At 38.4% G+C, this 18,225-nt stretch overlaps 1 protein-coding gene across 1 annotated transcript in view; it reads left to right on the plus strand.

Moving 5' to 3' along the window:
- Nucleotides 1-1,587: 1,587 nt before the first annotated feature.
- leprotl1 (leptin receptor overlapping transcript like 1) overlaps nucleotides 1,588-18,225 on the plus strand; it is a 33,270-nt gene continuing 16,632 nt past the window's right edge. The window contains exons 1-2 of the mRNA XM_039758219.1: nucleotides 1,588-1,721; nucleotides 16,501-16,576. Coding sequence (XP_039614153.1) covers nucleotides 1,706-1,721; nucleotides 16,501-16,576 — 92 coding nt within the window. The 5' untranslated portion in view covers nucleotides 1,588-1,705. The remainder of the gene's footprint in view (nucleotides 1,722-16,500; nucleotides 16,577-18,225) is intronic.

Below are 18,225 nucleotides of genomic sequence, written 5' to 3' on the forward strand. Positions count from 1 at the left end.
TAGTCAAACAATTCTAACATGTAAAATTTTATCAGGCGACAAGAAAGGTAATGTAGTACATCTTCAGGGGATAACATTAGACACCAAAGGAGATCTTGATATGCCATTGGTATTAAAACGCTTACAGTTTCCCATTAGAATAGCTTTTGCTATAACAAATAACAAATCACAGGGACAAACATTCGAAAAATTGAGTTTATTTATTAGAGAGAAAGAAACGATATTCACTCACGGGCAGTTATACGTTGCGTTGTCACGATGTAAGTATGTAACACGGAATCAAAATTCAATGCGATATTGATGAAAAATGTATTCAAAATACTGTTTTTACTGAAGTTTTACAGTAAAAGTGTAAATTTAAAAAGAGTATTTGCATGTTCAAATCCAACATAATTTTCTTTCAATTTATTATGTTTTGCTATTTTTTACTATGGTTAATTACTTACTGTAATGTAAAATAGTTTGGTCTAATATGCATATGTTACAATTCCCATGAAAATAACAATCTGGTTTAAACTGCACATCTGCATCCCCATATGCAAGCAGCAGAACCACGAAGTGGCTAGCACGTAGCGCCTGCCCAGGGGTTAACAAGCGAAGCGAGCAGGGGGCAGTGCCCCTAGTTATATATATTTATGTAAAAAAAATGTATTTCCCCTTGGGGACAAATAAAATATAATCTAATCTCGATGTATGAATTATAGAGCTAATGGACTGGAAATAAACAACACATAAGTACAGAGCAAGCAAAAAATCCAACCATTTTACAACATGTTTAAGAAATGTAAAACAAATTGGCGAATGGACTCACTGAACAAAACACCACATATACAATTGGTAAAGTTGGGAAATGAAGCTCTGAGGCGGCAGCTCTGAAAGGAGTATTTATTTGTATTTGACTTTTTAAAAACGCAGCCCAGTGGCTAAAGATTTGTGGCCCCAAACCACACGGACATGAGTTCACTCTTCACAAGAGACCTCATGACCCCGTGCTATTCACTTACACTGTCCAGAGATATATAAATAACCCAGTTTACAATGAACAGGAAAGCATCCCTGGATGCCTTCCAGTTTTATAATACGTTTTACGTATTGAAAGTTGTCCTGTTATTGTAACCGGTTCATTATGTCCATTTTTTTTTAGAGTTAAATTACACTATTCATTAATCATTTATATCTCGGAAAAGGTGAGACTGACGATCAAGACCGATTTGGACTCCCAATCTTCGACTCGTTAATTGGTACATGTTAAATAACTCAAAAATCATCTATAAAATCAACATGAAATGAAGTGCCATATACTTAATAACTGATTTTTTTAAGCATATAACTAAAAACACGCACATGACTCAGCGTCATTTAGAGTCTGTATCACAGCAAAAATGTTTAACGCTACGACATTAGAATAACAGTTTGGTTAATAGCTTGAAAAAAACAAAACCGCTGCAACCCACTTCAGCAGTTCAAACTGAAGGTAAACGATACCCTCACTCTGGGTCTTCCTGCGCATGCGCCAACACTAGACACGTACATGCGCACCAAGTGAAAACAGCACCTTTTTACGCCAGACCGCATGCGTCGCCGCGGGAGTTAGACATGCGCATTGGAGAAGGACCGCGGGGCTTTTGCGCGTTGCTCGAGAAGACCAAACTAAAGTGGATGTTGGCATCAGCTGTTGTCTGCTTCTGTTTCATGTTGTGTAAAAATGGCCGGAATTAAAGGTGAGTGACCGATTTCCTACATTTTGTAAAGAGTACCTTGTTGTTTGTAATATTAGACGTATCGCTTTGAAATGGTCTCATTCTAATAAAAGACGAATAAAAGCACATCCTGGCAGACGAATTCTACACAGGCCAGCACCTGCAAATCAATACAGTGACTACAGTCAGGGCAGGAAAAGATGAAAATATGTGAGGTTAACTGTGTTTCCGTTTTTATATAAATGTAAATATAATGCTTTCACTGCGTGTTTTATAAAAACTAATAGTCGATCGGTATTTTATTCACATTAGAGCATTATACGAGACCATCTTAAGACACTTTTCAAAACAATAACGAGCAATTAACGAGATGTAAATTCTTGTCACTGAACCAAGAAAAAACTCCCATCTTTAATCAAATATTGCTATGTTCACCGAGTAGTCGTCTATTGTAATTTTTTTTTTATCACATACTTCATGTTACTGTGTAATTGACGCTTCCACAAATTAGTTTTCCTTCTTAACGGCCACCTTCGTAAAGTGAATGCATTAGTAACCGGGAGACTCGCCCAGCTGCCTCTGGGACCTATTATACTTCTACTGGGAACAATGTATCACTTTTGTGTTTTTTTTGCTAAAGCATCACATGATATCCACAGTGATTCTCCGATGCATATTAAATTTTCCTTTTAGCGTTTTTTCTTAGTGTGTTTACGCATTCTTTCTTTTTTTTTTAAATCCTTATTTTCAAAAACCAGAACATTACGACGCTATTCTGCTCGGTCAGACAACTAACAATAACTTAACAGATACAGCTAATCACTTATGAAGTACAAACAAAAAACAGAATTTAACCCCACCTAAGAAAAAAGATCGACCTAATCAAAAAACAAAGGAAAACTTTGAAGCTTTTAATAAAAAAAAGATAAAGCAATTAATAGCATGACAGGTCCGATCACAGGCCCAGCATGCTTATTACAAAATAATAATACATTTTTACCATGTTTAATAAATTTTGTACTTATGCACTGAGAGACAGTTTGATGTCTCTTCCAATTTGAGATAACACAGAACATTGCTTATAGTTAAAAATTAGGGCATTGAGATTCTTTGTGATTTAGACAGTAACAATTAACTCATCAAAATGCACTTTCAAGCCATCCAGTAGTGCACCACATATCGCCGGTAATATATTTGGAGTGATTGTTCTCCCGATGCTGACTGAGAAGTATATAAAGATTTGTATTCACAATTAATTGCTGCAATCAGAAAGCATTTGATAAGGTGCCACATGAGAGGTTGGGCATCAGATTAAAAGAAGTGGCAGTTCAGTGTGATGTTTCTAGATGGGTGCAGAATTGGCTCAGACACAGGAAGCAGAGGGTGACGAGGGTGTGAGGAACCGAATCAGAATTGGGTGATGTTAAGAGTGGTGACCAGCAGGGGTCAGTGCTGGGGCTGCTGATATTTTTAATAAATATAAATGATTTAGATAGGAATATAAGTAACAAGCTGGTTAAGTTTGCAGATGATACCAGGATAGGTGGATCAGCAGATAATTTGGAATCCATTATATCATTACAGAAGGACTTGGATAGCAGATTGGCAGATGAAATTTATTGTCAATAAATGTAAAGTATTACACATAGGAAGTAAAAATGTTAGGTTTGAATACACAGTAGGCTTTCTGAAAATCGAGAGTACACCTTATGAGAAGGATTTAGGAGTCTAAGCTATCGACTTTCCAATAGTGTTCAGAAGCCATTAAGAAGGCTAACAGTATGTCAGGTTATATAGCGCCTTGATTTGTATAGTACAAGTCACAGGAGGTTCTACTCAAGCTTCATAACACACTGGTGAGGCCTCATCTGGAGTACTGGGTGCAGTTTTGGTCTCCAGACTACAAAAAGGACATAGCAGTGCTAGAGAAGGTCAATAGAAGAGCGACTAGGCTGATTCCAGAGCTACAGGGGTTGAATTATGAGGAAAGATTAAAAGAGTTGAGCCTTTACAGTTTAAACGAAAGAAGATTAAGAGGTGACCTGACTGAAGTGTTTAAAATTATGAAGGGAATTAGTACAGTGGATTGAGATGGTGACTTTAAAATAAGTTCATCAAGAACATGGGGACACAGTTGGAAACTTGTGAAGCAGAAATTTCGTACAAACATTAGGAAGTTTTTCTTTACACAAAGAACGATAGACATTCGGAATAAGCTACCAAGTAGTGTGGTAGACCGTAAGACTTTAGGGACTTTCAAAACTCAACTTGATGTTTTTTTGGAAGAAATAAGTGGGTAGGACTGGTGAGCTTTGTTGGACTGAATGGCCTGTTCTCATCTAGAGTGTTCTAATCCCAAAACATATAGCCTGGTGAATTTGGAGCTAGATGACTGCGCTTGTAGGTTGGGTCTTACCCTGGGTACGTTCTGGACAATTTTAAACAATATAAATGTGATTGATGACAGACCTTTAGTTAAATTCTGAATTGTTCTAAGTTGTATTCTGTGCATGTCTGAGTTCCACTCCTTTTCTGAGATGCCAATTGAAAGGTCTCTTTACCGCTGTACCCTTGGATCTTTGAAGGGTAAATTCTTTCATTTTTATTATTATAATGTTGAAATTCTCTCTTGAGAATTCATCAAGAGTAATCAGTATAGCCTCTGGAATTGATATGGTTGTGAGATGTGAAACATTTGGTATGAATTTCTGTCAGTTAAAACGGAAGGTTACATAGTGCCAAGCCACTTTCTTCTTTTAGATCTTTGTAGAAATGCCTTTTCAAAGACTTGCCAATTCAAATTCCATATGAATGATGTTATAATTTAGTCTAATTTGTTGGAAGAATGATTGGTTTACGTATATAGGGGTACCGAGGAATGCAGTCATATTTAAAAAGTTTGGGAACCCCTCTTAATTCTTTGGATTTTTCTTTGTCATTGGCTGAGCTTTCAAAGTAGCAACTTCCGTTTTAATATCTGACATGCCTTATGGAAACAGTAGTATTTCAGCAGTGACATTAAGTTTATTGGATTAACAGAAAATATACAATATGCATCATGACAAAATTAGACAGGTGCATAAATTTGGGCACCCCAACAGAGATATGACATCAGTACTTAGTTGAGCCTCCTTTTGCTAATCTATCAGCCTCTCGACGCTGTCCTCCTATAGCCTCTGATGAGTGTCTGGATTCTGGATGGGGGTATTGTTGACCATTCTTCCATACAAAATCTCTCCAGTTCAATTTGATGGACAGCCTGCTTCAAATCATCCCATAGATTTTCGATGATATTCAAGTCAGGGGACTGTGACGGCCATTCCAGAACATTGTATTTCTCCCTCAACATGAATGCCTTTGTAGATTTTTGAACTGTGTTTTGGGTCATTGTCTGGTTGGAATATCCAACCCCTGCGTAACTTCAACTTTGTGACTGTATGCTTGAACATTAGCCTTAGGAATTTGATTGACATTGGGTTGAATTCATCCAACCCTCGACTTTAACAAGGGCCACAGCCCCACAGCATGATGGACCCTCCACCAAATTTGACGGTAGGTAGCAGGTGTTTTTCTTGGAATGCTGTATTCTTCTTACACCATGCAAAGCGCTTTTTGTTCTGACCAAATAACTCCATTTTTGTCTCATCACTATAAAGCACTTTGTGCCAAAATAAATCTGGCTTGTCTAAATGAGCATTTGCATACAACAAGCGACTTTGTGGTGTGAGTGCAGAAAGGGGTTCTTTCTCATCACCCTGCCATACAGATGTTCTTTGTGAATTATGTGAATTTCCCATTGGGATTAATAAAGTATCTATCTATCTATCTATCTATCTATCTATCTATCTATCTATCTATCTATCTATCTATCTATCTATCTATCTATCTATCTATGCAAATTGTGCTGAATTGTAGAATGATGTACAGATACACCATCTGCAGCAAGATGTTCTTGCAGGTCTTTGGAAGTGATCTGTGGGTTGTCTGTAACCATTCTCACAATCCTGCCTCTGCATATGTCACTCCTGTATTTTTCTTGGCCTGCCAGACCTGCTGGGTTTAACAACAACTGTGCCTGTGGCCTTCCATTTCCTGATTCCATTCCTTACAGTTGAAACTGATAGTTTAAACCTCTGAGATGTCTTTTTGTAGCCTTCCCCTAAACCATGAGACTGAACAATCTTTGTTTTCAGATCTTTTGAGAGTTGCTTTGAGGATCCCATGCTGTCTGTCACTCTTCAGAGGAGAGTCAAAGGGAAGCACAACTTACAGTTGACCGCCTTAAATACCTTTTACCACTCATGATTGGACACACCTGTCTATGAAGTTCAAGGCTTAATGAGCTCATCCAACCAATTTGGTGTTGCAAGTAATCAGCATTGAGCAGTGACAGGCATCCAAATCAGCACAATGACAAGGGGACCCACATTTTTGCACAGCCAGTTTTTCACATTTGGTTTAATTTCATACAACTAAATACTGTGTCACTAAAAATATTTGCTTGGAAAACACCCCAGTACTCAGATGTTCCTAGTAAATGAAAGACATACCACTGTTATCTTTTTGGTTGAAAGGAGAGTAAATTATTATGCAGGCTGAGAGGGGTTCTCAAACCTTTTCATATGACTGTAGATATAGCAGCTTAGGGAGGATGTTCATTTTGACAATATTCATTTTCTCTGCAAGTTTGAGAAGAATGTGAACCATCAGTTAACATCTACTTTCAGTTTATCCATAATAATTCCAAAATTATATTGGGAGAAAGCTTTATATTTACATGTGTTGGTTATTCCCAAATATTGACATTGTGGCAAGAGAGAGAGAGAACAGCAGAAAAAGAAGGGGTTAGTATGGATTTCAGAGCTACCAAGAATGATGATAATTAAATGCATATACAGAATATCAAGGTTAAACTAAAATGAAGCTATGAGAATGACATGTTAAAATAACTAAAGTGTTCCACCGTATTAGCTTGGCGGATTTCTATTTGTAGGCTGTTCCAGATTTTAGGTGCATGACAGCAGATGGCCGCCTTACCACTTTTAAATGTTGTTGTCATTTGGAATACATACATTTCATGTGTGTTCCGTGTCTATAACGATCCGTGTAAATGTAGGATGACGGGAAATGCGAGGCAAGAAATGTTGAACACATAACTAAAGCAGAAACCTTTTATAATGTTATAGTATTAATAACAAAATGTTGGCATGAAGTGTATAATGTGTGAACTGAAGTCCAAATATCAATTTAACACTTTTCATAAAAGGTATAACAAAACAAGTGCGCTTTTATTCAAGAATATAGCTGAATAAAAAGAAATTGTTCAATTTATATGTTGTGGTCAATGTGTAAAAAGCAAAGCCCACATTCAGTCAATACAAAGTAGACATGTCCGCTTGGCTGTTGGAGAGGTAAGAACTGTTGTCTCGTAATCAAGCGGTTGCAGGTTTGATCCCGGGTCCTCTCCGCATTTACCGTTTTGAGTAGTGAGCTGCTATTATTATTATTATTATTATTATTATTATTACTATTATATAATAAAAACATACATTTAATTTCAGTCTGTATCACCTGGTGTAAAATTACTTGTAAAAGTTTTTTTAATCCGTTTTACTTTCTGTCACATTCACACCCATGATCTGACACTGTTAGTTTTCAAATAAAGATGTGGTATAACAAACTTGTCTCTGAGTTGATTTATCTCCATTCTTTTCACAAGAGCTATGATAACCACAGTTGCTGCTTGGTTGATGCTCTGATCAAATGTATGTCTACTTTCTTGTATACAAAGTATAGGGAAAGTGGTGGAATCTTCCAAAAATTCCATTTCGAGATTTTGATGAATCTCAACGTTTTAGACCTCCATGAGTCCGAAAGTACCATTTTTAGAATTGTGTATGTACTGTATGTAAACGCGATACCCTGAGTATGCTTTCACTTAGGTCAACCAAAGTTTGCATTAAAGTATTAGGTACAAAATGAAGATTTCTATCAACTTTTGTGCAATTTCTGAACTGGAAGTGGTACTTTACCTTTTATCCATGCAGCTGCAGAGTCCTATTTATTCAACTTTACTTTTATAATAAATGTTCAATGTTGTATACATGTTATTTGTTTTGTTGTTGATGGTCCTTTAATGTCATAACAAACTGCAAGACAATGGTTATATTTTTATTCCTCAAATATCCATCCCCATATCTGAGTAAAAGAGAAACCATTCCCTATTTTTTATTTTATTTATTTATTTTTAATTAAATAATAGTGTTGTGGAGAAATCTTCAGAAAAAAACTAGCAGAGTCTTTAGAAAAGCAGCCTGCATGAATTTCCCCTTGGGATTAATAGCTGTCTGTCTGTCTGTTCTATCTAGCATTTAAACTTTAATGTACAGCTTTCGAAACCACTGCACAGCACTTTAAGCCTGTCTCAATTCAGCTGAAAAGAGCCTTGAGTACTGGGTGAGAATATGTCCCCCCTTCACACCGTTTCCCATCATCTGCTTTACAGGGTTTCTCATGATGATGACCTGGCTCAGCACCCTTTCTCATTACAAGCACCTGGGGCCTCATGTATAACAGCGTGTGTAGAACTCGCACTATACCATGGCGTAAGCACAAAAGTGGGAATGTGCGTATGCACAGAAAAATCCAGATGCAGGAATCTGTGCGTATGCAAACTTCCATGTTCTTCCGCTACATAAATCCCGATTGGCATGAAAAGTAACGCACATGCATGCACTTGCTGTCCTGCCCCAACTCCTCCCAGAATTACGCCTCTTTGAAGATGTAAATCAATATTAATAGCCCTTAAGCTCAACGTTCTGTGAAAAGACAATGGCAAAACCACAAGGAAAAATGGAACAATTTCAGTGAGTACCAAGTGGAGGCAAGGAAAGATGTACTATTTGTTATGGTTTAAACAGTGGTATAGACAACAAAAGGAAGCTGATCGAGTGACATAACGTGTTTGAGAAACTCGAAAGCTCAAGTTCATAAAGTCACACAGTGCACGAAGTATAAAAAAGAAGTTGCATATCAAAGTCGCCGTGAAAAGGCGAGTTGTAGCCTACCGTCTCAGTGTCCTATGAAAGCTTATTAGGGTACAGAGAATAAAAAAAATAGGCACACAGTTGGGAAAAAGCACAAAATGTCAACTCTAATCTCGAAATTTCCACTTTAATCACGCAGTTTATTTTGTCATTAAAGTAGAACATCATAAACTTAATCTTAAAATGTTTAATTTACTAGTTTTTTGAATCCCATCGTAACTTAAAGTAGTACGTTAAATGCTTTGTTTTGTATTTGATTTTCTATGTGCTCTATGTGTGCGAATCGCTATGTGCTTCTTAAACCGGTGTTTCTCGACCTCCGACAGGACACAGAATCCATTACATTCATGATATTACAGCTCTCTGAATAACTAAAATACTGAGATGTATACCTGATATTTTCATGATGATAGGAGTTAAAGCACGTTATTAAACATGGGAACACGGCGCAGTGATTGTGCACGACCTTCGATAAAATAATTTATTGCAGCAGTACTGTCTCTTTCAAACGTACTAACCCCCAGTTTCTGTCCTTACCTTTCTTTCTACAAATACCCAATTGCCACACAATCAGCTCTGTAATAGACGTTAAGCCATCTGTAAGCTTATAACACCGATTCTTCAAAACGTTTAAGGAACACTGAAATATCTTTGTAGTACATGTTTAATTATTCTATCCTTCACGCCAGTGCCAGTGAGGCAGGAACAATCCGTGAACGGAGCGCCAGATCCTTGCTAGCGTAGCGACACCGTGTCCTTTAATGATTAACAATATAGATTATGTAAATAAAGTTAAAGTTTTATCTGTATAATATAATAAACATTTTGCTGCATTTCATCTTAAAAATATCGTCATATGTAAATATGCGCTTTATAAAGTGGCTCTGCTTGTGTAAAACTATCGCAAGTTTACAGTGAGGTGATTGTACTTAAGTCCAAACAGTTCTACAAGGAGCAGTTGATGGACTGATTGAGTGCGTTTATTGCTCTTGGGATGAAACTGTTTCTGAACCGCGAGGTCCGTACAGTAAAGGTTTTGAAGCGTTTGCCGTGTGAGAAGCAGTTCAAATAGACTGTGCGCATGGCTGAAGCAGTTTGTGCTTGATGCTGTATACCGATGATTCTCTTTCCGATCAGCTGCTCAGAGTGGTGAGATGAGAGTAATATAGAAAAAGATGATCTGCTGTGGCAATCCCTAATGGGAGCAGCTGAAAGGAGGAGGTGCAGTGAGAGTAACAACGCTAAAGCAGCTATGGTATTTAGAATAGTTTGACCATTCTGTGGACCCTTATATTGTTACAGGTTAATTACAATCAGATGTATTAAACTAATAAGCAATATGTGGTTAATTTCAGTGTATTTATAAAGCCGCGTCAGGGACGTGGACCTGAAAAAGAAAGATAAACCACACAGGAAAAGTAGCATTGCTTTGACGCTGGGTGCTGCCAGTCTGCACAACCGAGTGGAGAACTTGTGTACGACAGGGTATGAGATACCGTGGAAATGTGCGTGGCTTTACGGCAAGTTTAGGTTTTATACCTCGCGATTTGAACGTGGAAACGTTTGTACATAACATTTCTGTGCGTACGCACCATTTATACATGAGGCCCCTGGTGTTGCAGACTTTCTCATAACAATGCCCCCATAGACTTCCCTACAACAATCTTCTTCCCAGTAGACCTTCTCATAACAAATTTTCTTCCCTGTCCATCTTCTCATAACAACCACTTTGGCTCAAACGACATATGTATCAGCTGTTAAAGGTCGATGGCCTTTTAGTTAATCAGTTCTTACAATTAACGTGGAATCGGAAGGACCCACGTGTGAAAACTAGACTGCTCAATTAATAATTCAACTAATGATTAATTGTTGCACTAGCATCCCTTATGGCTAGAATAATAGACATCTGTGCCAGTAAGTAGTAGCACACAGCTTCACTGGTAAGGGACATGCTGCGGACAGCCTCAACACAGTGCTTCCTGGGTGCTTGAAAGAAGGGGAAAAATACAAGCCTTTAACAATTGAATCTTACATACCTTAAAGCTGACTAGTTTAATATGTTCTGGTGTAACTTTATTTATTATCATTATGATACCTAAAGAAGCATTGACATATGAACTTAAATCCTATATAAAATATCCATATGCAAGCTAATGTGAAAGCCTGCGAACACAGTTGCACCGTTAAGCAGAGTGCACAGCGGCCCACTGTCTGATAGCCAGCACAGAGACTGAGCTGCTGTTCACTTCATAGGCATCTGTTTGCAAAGGAAAAGTCCCCTTCCTTCAATAATCAACTGTTAAGCCCCTGTATACACTGTATTGCCAAAAGTATTGGGATGTCTGCCTTTACACACACGAACTGTAATGACATCCCATTCTTAACACGTAGGCTTTAATGTGGAGTTGGCCCTCCCTTTGCAGCTTGAACAGCTTCAACTCTTCTATGATGACTTTCCACAAGGTTTAGGAGTGTGTTTAGGGGAATTTCTGACCATTCTTCCAGGAGAACATTTGTAAGGTCAGGCACTGATGTTGGACATCAAGGCCTGGCTCGCTCCCAGTCTCTGCTCTAATTCATCCCACAGGTGGTCTGTCGAGTTGAGGTCAGGGCTCTGTGCAGGCCACTCAAGTTCCTCCACCCCAAAATCGCTCCTCCATGACTTTATAGCTTTATAGACCTTACTTTGTGCACTGGTGTGTGCCCAGTCATGTTGTCGTCTGCAAACTGTTCCCACAAAGTTGGAAGCATGAAATTGTCCAAAATGGCTTTGTATGCTGAAGCATTAAGGGTTCCTTTCACTAGAACTAACGGGCCAAGCCCAAACCCTGAAAACCAACCTCACACCATAATTTCCCCCCAAACTCTCCACCAAACTTTACACTTGGCACAATCAAGCATGCGCTGTCCCCGCTCTGTGATTTGACGTGGCCTACCACTTCGTGGCTGAGTTGCTGTTGTCTCCAATTGCTTCCACTTTGTTATAATACCACTAACAGTTGTCTGTGGAATATTTAGTAGTGCAGAAATTTTAGAAATGGACTTATTGCACAGGTGGCATCCTATCATGGCACCAGGCTTGAATTCACTGAGCTCCTGAGAGTGACCCATTCTTTCATAAATGTTTGTAGCCGGAGTCTGCATGCCTAGAGGCTTGAGTTTATACACCTGTGGCCATGGAAGTGATTGGAATTCTTGAATTCAAAGATTTGGTTCCCAATACTTTTGGAAACATAGTGTAGCTAAGACTAAAGAGGTATCATAATACATTTTATTTTATCTTTATTGCCTTAGGCATTGACGAGCCATAATAAATCTAAATTCCATTTTTGTGTTTACAGTATATGCTTATACGCCAACTTTAGAGCTTGCCTAGGACTTGCACAAGTAAAGGCCATTAATGCTTACAACAGCTTGTTTACTCTGTCAAAAGCTCAGCACTGGTGTTCCCAAACCAAAATCTGCCTGCTTGTTTCTTCATAGAACATAACGTCCTTGACTCAGCAGAAGTTCAAAACAAAACAAGTAGAAAGGTAGGTAGGCAGGCTAGGGCCTTTCTGCTAAAGTAAATGGTGTCCTTTTTAAGCTGCCTCAGGCCTAAACGTTTCATAGGTAGCAGCACTAAAACTAATAATAAAGCATACTGATCCTTAATCAAAATTCTCAACAATAGTAATAATGATAGCGGCTCACTGCTCAAAACGGTAAATGTATGGGAGGACCAATTTCTTCGGTTATATTCTTGAATAGGTCCTCCCTGTGTGGTGTTGGCATGTTCTCCCCGTGTCTGCATGGGTTTCCTCCCACAGTCCAAAGACATGCAGGTTAGGTGCATTGGCGATCCTAAATTGTCCTGGGTGTGTGTGTGTGCGCGCCCTGCCTGGAGTTTGTTTCCTGCCTTGCGCCCTGTGTTGGCTGGGATTGGCTCCAGCAGACCCCCGTGACCCTGTAGTTGGGATATAGCGGGTTGGATAATGGATGGATGGATATTCTTAAATAAAAGTGCACTTGTTTTGTTGTACCTTTTGTGAAAGTGTTTATTGATATTTGGACTTCAGTCTTCACACATTATACACTTCATGGCAGCATTTTGCCATTATTACTATAACATGAAAAAAGTTCCTGTTTTAGTTATGTGTTCAACATTTCTTTCTTTGCATTTCCTGTAATCCTACATTTACATGGATCGTTGTACACACAGAACACACATGAAATGTATGTACTTTATTCCAAATAATGATACTGTATATTATTTACCCTATACACCAAACTTTCAGATAAAGAGGCTTCAGCTGCCTTGGCGGGGGATGAGTGATTGACACATTTGCAAAACAAAGACACTGATGAGGAGGTGCGAGGAAATTTAAGGTGGCCTGGCTTTGTGAATTTTTTTGTAGGCTTCAGGGATTCTAGTGTTAAGTAATCAACAGATGTAGGGGCACTTGTGCAAATTGTTTGCTTCAACTTGCAAGGCTACATTTACTTTAATTGCTGCAGAACGTCTGTAGGTTGTAACCTATTAGTTGTTCCCTGAAGACGGCCCATCTAGAACGCTATCGGCGGAGCCTTTGCAGCAGTGGATTTCTCCTCTGCTCACAACAAATGTTTGAACCTGATAGGCTGGTTTTTGAGCAAGCTGCTTAGCAGTATATCCCTGAAAGGCTGAACAAACGGCTCACCTATCTGCTATCATATCCCTGCTGGACAGAATACCGCTAGATTAGACTATGCACATAATACACCACTGTCTTGTTATGTAAATTGAGCTGCTTATTTCCAGAAGGAAACAAAACCGATACCCACAGTACAGTAGCGTGGTTTTTATGATCTCATCATACCAAAATTTTAAAGGTAACTCAAGTGAGGTTAAAAAAAAAACAAAAAAAAAAACAGTAGGTTGTGAAGAATCAAAGTAAGGAAAACCGTAAACTGAGCTGGCAGTAGTCGAGAGGGTTCTGGTGATGATAACTGAAAAAGCAGTGATGCACTGCTGCACAGGTGAGAAAATAGATGCTTAGAGAAGTAAAAGCAGGCAAAGGTAGTGAATCCAGGAGCCAAAGTCAAGGACCTGCCAAAGCGCTTTATAACTCCGTACTGGCGTAATAAATCATGTAAAGTGGTTCTGGCACTGAAAACTGTTTTGTAGGATATTGCTCAATGGGGCATTTTTGGCGTTAAGTCTGTACAATGGACAGTACAAAATGATGAAAGCTCCAAGACTGTAACTGATACAGCTTATTCTTTAGTATCAATCTTTTATAACATTGTGGCTCATCTCTCAGTTATTAAAAAAAAAAAACAAACCTTGGAAGGAGACGAGACATGATTTTCTCGGAGAGACACTTGTACGTCCTGTGAGATAGGTCCACACCTGGGGCAGGAAATAAAGGAGAAAGAGTAGATGACAAAGTAGAATGTCGTAAAGAATTCAAAAATGTTGGAGCGGTACACATGTAGAGCAAGTTGGAGATAATGGAAGTATGAAAATTTGGAAGTTTCAAAAAAAGCATAGTAAAGATCACATTAACGCAAACAAATGGAAATTATTACTCGGTGAAATAACAGAACAGCGAAAAGAGATCAAATATATTGTTCAGATTTAAACAGATTTAAAAGTCAAAGACTTGTAGATCATCTAATTCATGTTGCCAGCGAGAATGAAAAGATTCCAAAAACGTTGACGCGGTATGAAGTCCCGTGAGACGGAGACTTTTAACATGTGATTCTTTCAAGTCACGCCCTACTTACAACCTTTTTCAAACAAAACCACGGTCATATAACCTCTCAGTCATGTGAATGCTTTTGGCAGACACAGTTCCTATGCTCTTAGCTCTTAGTCATGCAAATGCTTTTGGTAGACACAATTCTCGTGCTCTCAGCCCTTATAAAATTATTGTCCTGATAAAATTTCTATGTTCTAGATTACACATCAACGACGAAGCAAAGAAAGCGCATGGACAAACATTTGAAAAAGTCGTTTTATTTATTAGAGAGAAAGAAACAATATTCACTCACAGGCAGTTATACGTTGCGTTGTCACGATGCAAGTCCAAACACAGAATCAAAATTCAATGCGATCTTGAAGATAAGTTAATTCCAAATATTGTTTTTACTAAAGTTTTAAAGTAAAAGTGAAAATAATGCATATGTAAAAATTCTCATGTAAATAACAATCTCTTAAAATTGTATATCTGGTTGTCCAAACCAGGGGGTGGGCGAGCGAAGCGTGCAGGGGGCAGAGCCCCCTAGTTGTCATTAAATAAAATTGCAGTTCTGTAAGTCAAAACTTTGTGTTTTTCAAAATTGCTGAAAATGGCTTGGGAGGCTACGGATATAGTGCAGAAATGCTGGGGAGGGCAGATTTCAAAGGGTTAGCGGGAGGTCTTCAGATGTGTATTCTTGTTTGAGAATAATGTCTCGCCCCCTGACACTACCATAACCCATTTGAAATGCTTGACACTCCTGCTACGCAAGCGTTGTAGTGTTTATACTTGCGCGGTTACTTTACGTAAATCTGGAGGAATCCACCATGTGGCAGTGCAGGATATCATCACGGTGAGAACAGGTTCGGTTTCTTTGTTTTGTGAATTTAAATTCCGATGACCCCTTACCGCAATATCTCTGAAAAGGATGTTTATTGATTAAATCCAGGGATGTGTCCATTCCAGCAAGCATTGGGCACGAGTAAGAAACAATCCTTGGACGAGGCCTCAGCTAATTGCAAGGTGAATACAAGCGCATACACACTAGCTTCATTTTAGCGGCACCAAATCCCCAAATCTGCATATCTTTGGAAGGATACTGGAGCACACTGAGAAAACTCAGCAGGAAAACATGCAAACTCCAGGCAGGGAATGTGAGCGACGTGACTCCCTGCAAGACAGCAGTGCTAACGCTCCATCACTGTGTCACCCCGATGTGTGTAATTATTAACAGTATTCATTATTTAAATGAAATTACCGATTTATCTGTAAAATGTAATATACATACTTTAATGCTTTTCATCATGAAAGTGATATTAAGTATAATCTAAGAATTCTAAATGTGCAGAAAGTTGGAATATCATACATTTAATGTGCTCAGTGTGGCGATCTATTGCTGGCGATTCGCTGCTGTCAGGAGCAGAGAAAGCCCTAGAAAACGGTATGTGAGACTTTTAAAACGCATCGTGCCATTACGATCGGGAATATACAATGATTGAATATAAAAGCACCACGAATACATTTGTATGTCGGCATTTTGCTTCACCACACGATTTATCAAATATCGAAGCGCGAGCACCGATCTCGTAGGATCTGCAAAGCGGCTTTCTGTCACATGTAGATATTAAACAGAGACTCTGACGTCACATTCCAACTTTTAGCACACTGCGCCACCCGACTTTTTTGCTGGTACTGCAACTCGCGCACATGTTGTATTCATTTCTGAGGACCTGCTCAGAAGATGCATCAAATAAACGCTCAGAACGCGTGGCAGCCATGATGCGGGCGCGTACGCATTCTGAGCATGAAGTATAAACAAGGCCTTAGAAATGAAGGTATATTGTAAGTTGAACTGTAATTAAAGAGGAAGAGGGAGAGGGAAGTCTGGGCATCTCTGCTCAAGCTACTGCCCCCACAACCCGACCTCGGATAAGCAGAAGATGGATGGATGGATGGATATAATTAAAGATATTTGTGATTAAATTAAGTTGTTTGATTACTTTGCAGATATGCCACATCTTATATTTGATTATTTTCATTTTTCTCCTGCAGCTCTTGTTAGCTTGTCCTTTGGGGGAGCAATTGGTCTTATGTTTTTGATGCTTGGTTGTGCCCTGCCCGCCTACAAGTAAGTGCCTTGTTTACAGCACAAGTAGCGGACTGGATTTTTTGCATGTGAAATATTATTGCTGTTTTAAAACTATGTGCTGAATGAAGGACATATTTGAGATCTTTTCAAATAAAAACATCTTTGATTTCTTCAATAGATAGTCAAATCATATTACAATTACAAAGGGCAATCAGTTTTCTCTCTGAGTGTCTTAGGATAACATGCAGTTGATATCATTACTTGTTTACAATTAGATTTGTGGCATTAATGTGTTTTTAGTGTTTTAAAGCAATTAGACCAACAGTTCTAAAATCAATAGAAAAATCTTTAAAGTACAACAAATGCAAGTATTTGATTGTAATGAAATTTGTGACATTAATATGTTACATTTTTTTTAAAGGCAATCACTCTTGGATGAAGAGTAAAGAAATGAAAAATATTAAGATTGTATTGATCAAAGTTTTACTTGTTTTCACTATCTGCCACAATGTATATGAGGTGAGACACAAAAATAACTGGATTGGTAAAAAAAAATATATATTGTTGAATTACAGCATTCTAAACATTGTCACCTTTCTATATAGTCCAACCCAAAATTTGTTGGGGTTACATTCCTAGAGCAGCTGCGAATTGTGAAACTGCAAATTTTGTATGTGGTCAAAAAAACACCTATAAACGCCTATTTTTATAGTTTAAACACTAAATATACCCCCAAAACACTTTAATTTCATTTCAAACTGAGCTTAATACATTACCCTAAAGAAAAGAATGTAAAGGTAAACCCGTATACTGTACAGTGCTGTACTGCTATGTCTCCCGCAGTGCTAGAATGTAAAATACCGATGTTACTGCTATATGTACTGTTAATTCATGCAAGTGCGTTTTCTTTGGTATGCGCTGTCATTTTCTTTTGTATAAGTAGGGTAAATACGGTAATTTAATTTAATAAAAATACAGTAAAATGTACAGGTACTCGCCAATAATGAATGATATTGATTGAAGATAATGATGAATTTAGATGTGCAGTATGATGAAGGTATGAAATGAAGATAATGACTGCAAGCAAAGCAGAGGATTTACAGCTTCTCGGGTAGCGCCTCTTCAGGCGCTTCTTTTGGTGGGGTCTCGTGCTGGCTTTTCTTGATAGGTTTGAGGAACATTGTGATGGGAAGTTGCTGTCGTCATTTCTTCATGGTGGCAAGGACAGTTTTATATGTCTGAATGGCATCATTGATGTCATTATTAACTTTGAGAGCCGAAACCATATGGGAATCCCATGCTTAGGTTCATTGATAGAAGCTTCAGGAGGTGCAGGGCGTTTAGGTGGCATCTTAGGGCTTTAAGCAGAACAAAACGAAAACCACAAAAACAGTCAGCAAAACACTCGAGATAGCTACATGTTATGATGCGGGAATGCTGGGCTGCATCTGCCAGAGCTGCATTACAGGGCAGCAGCCAATCGGCAGCAAGGAGAAATGAATAATGTTCTCGGATTGGCTACTTTCAAACCTCCTGCCCCTGAGTGCAGGGGTACAGTATTTCACAATCCCAAGCCGTGTTTTCCTCAACGGTTGCTTTGTGTTCCTCTCTACAGTACTAAAATATGTATACAGTGTTTTATATGGAACTTTATCAGAATTTACATAAAATGTATGGTACAAAATTAG

The sequence above is a fragment of the Polypterus senegalus genome, chromosome 7, assembly GCF_016835505.1.
Source record: "Polypterus senegalus isolate Bchr_013 chromosome 7, ASM1683550v1, whole genome shotgun sequence".
Lineage (NCBI taxonomy): Eukaryota > Metazoa > Chordata > Cladistia > Polypteriformes > Polypteridae > Polypterus > Polypterus senegalus.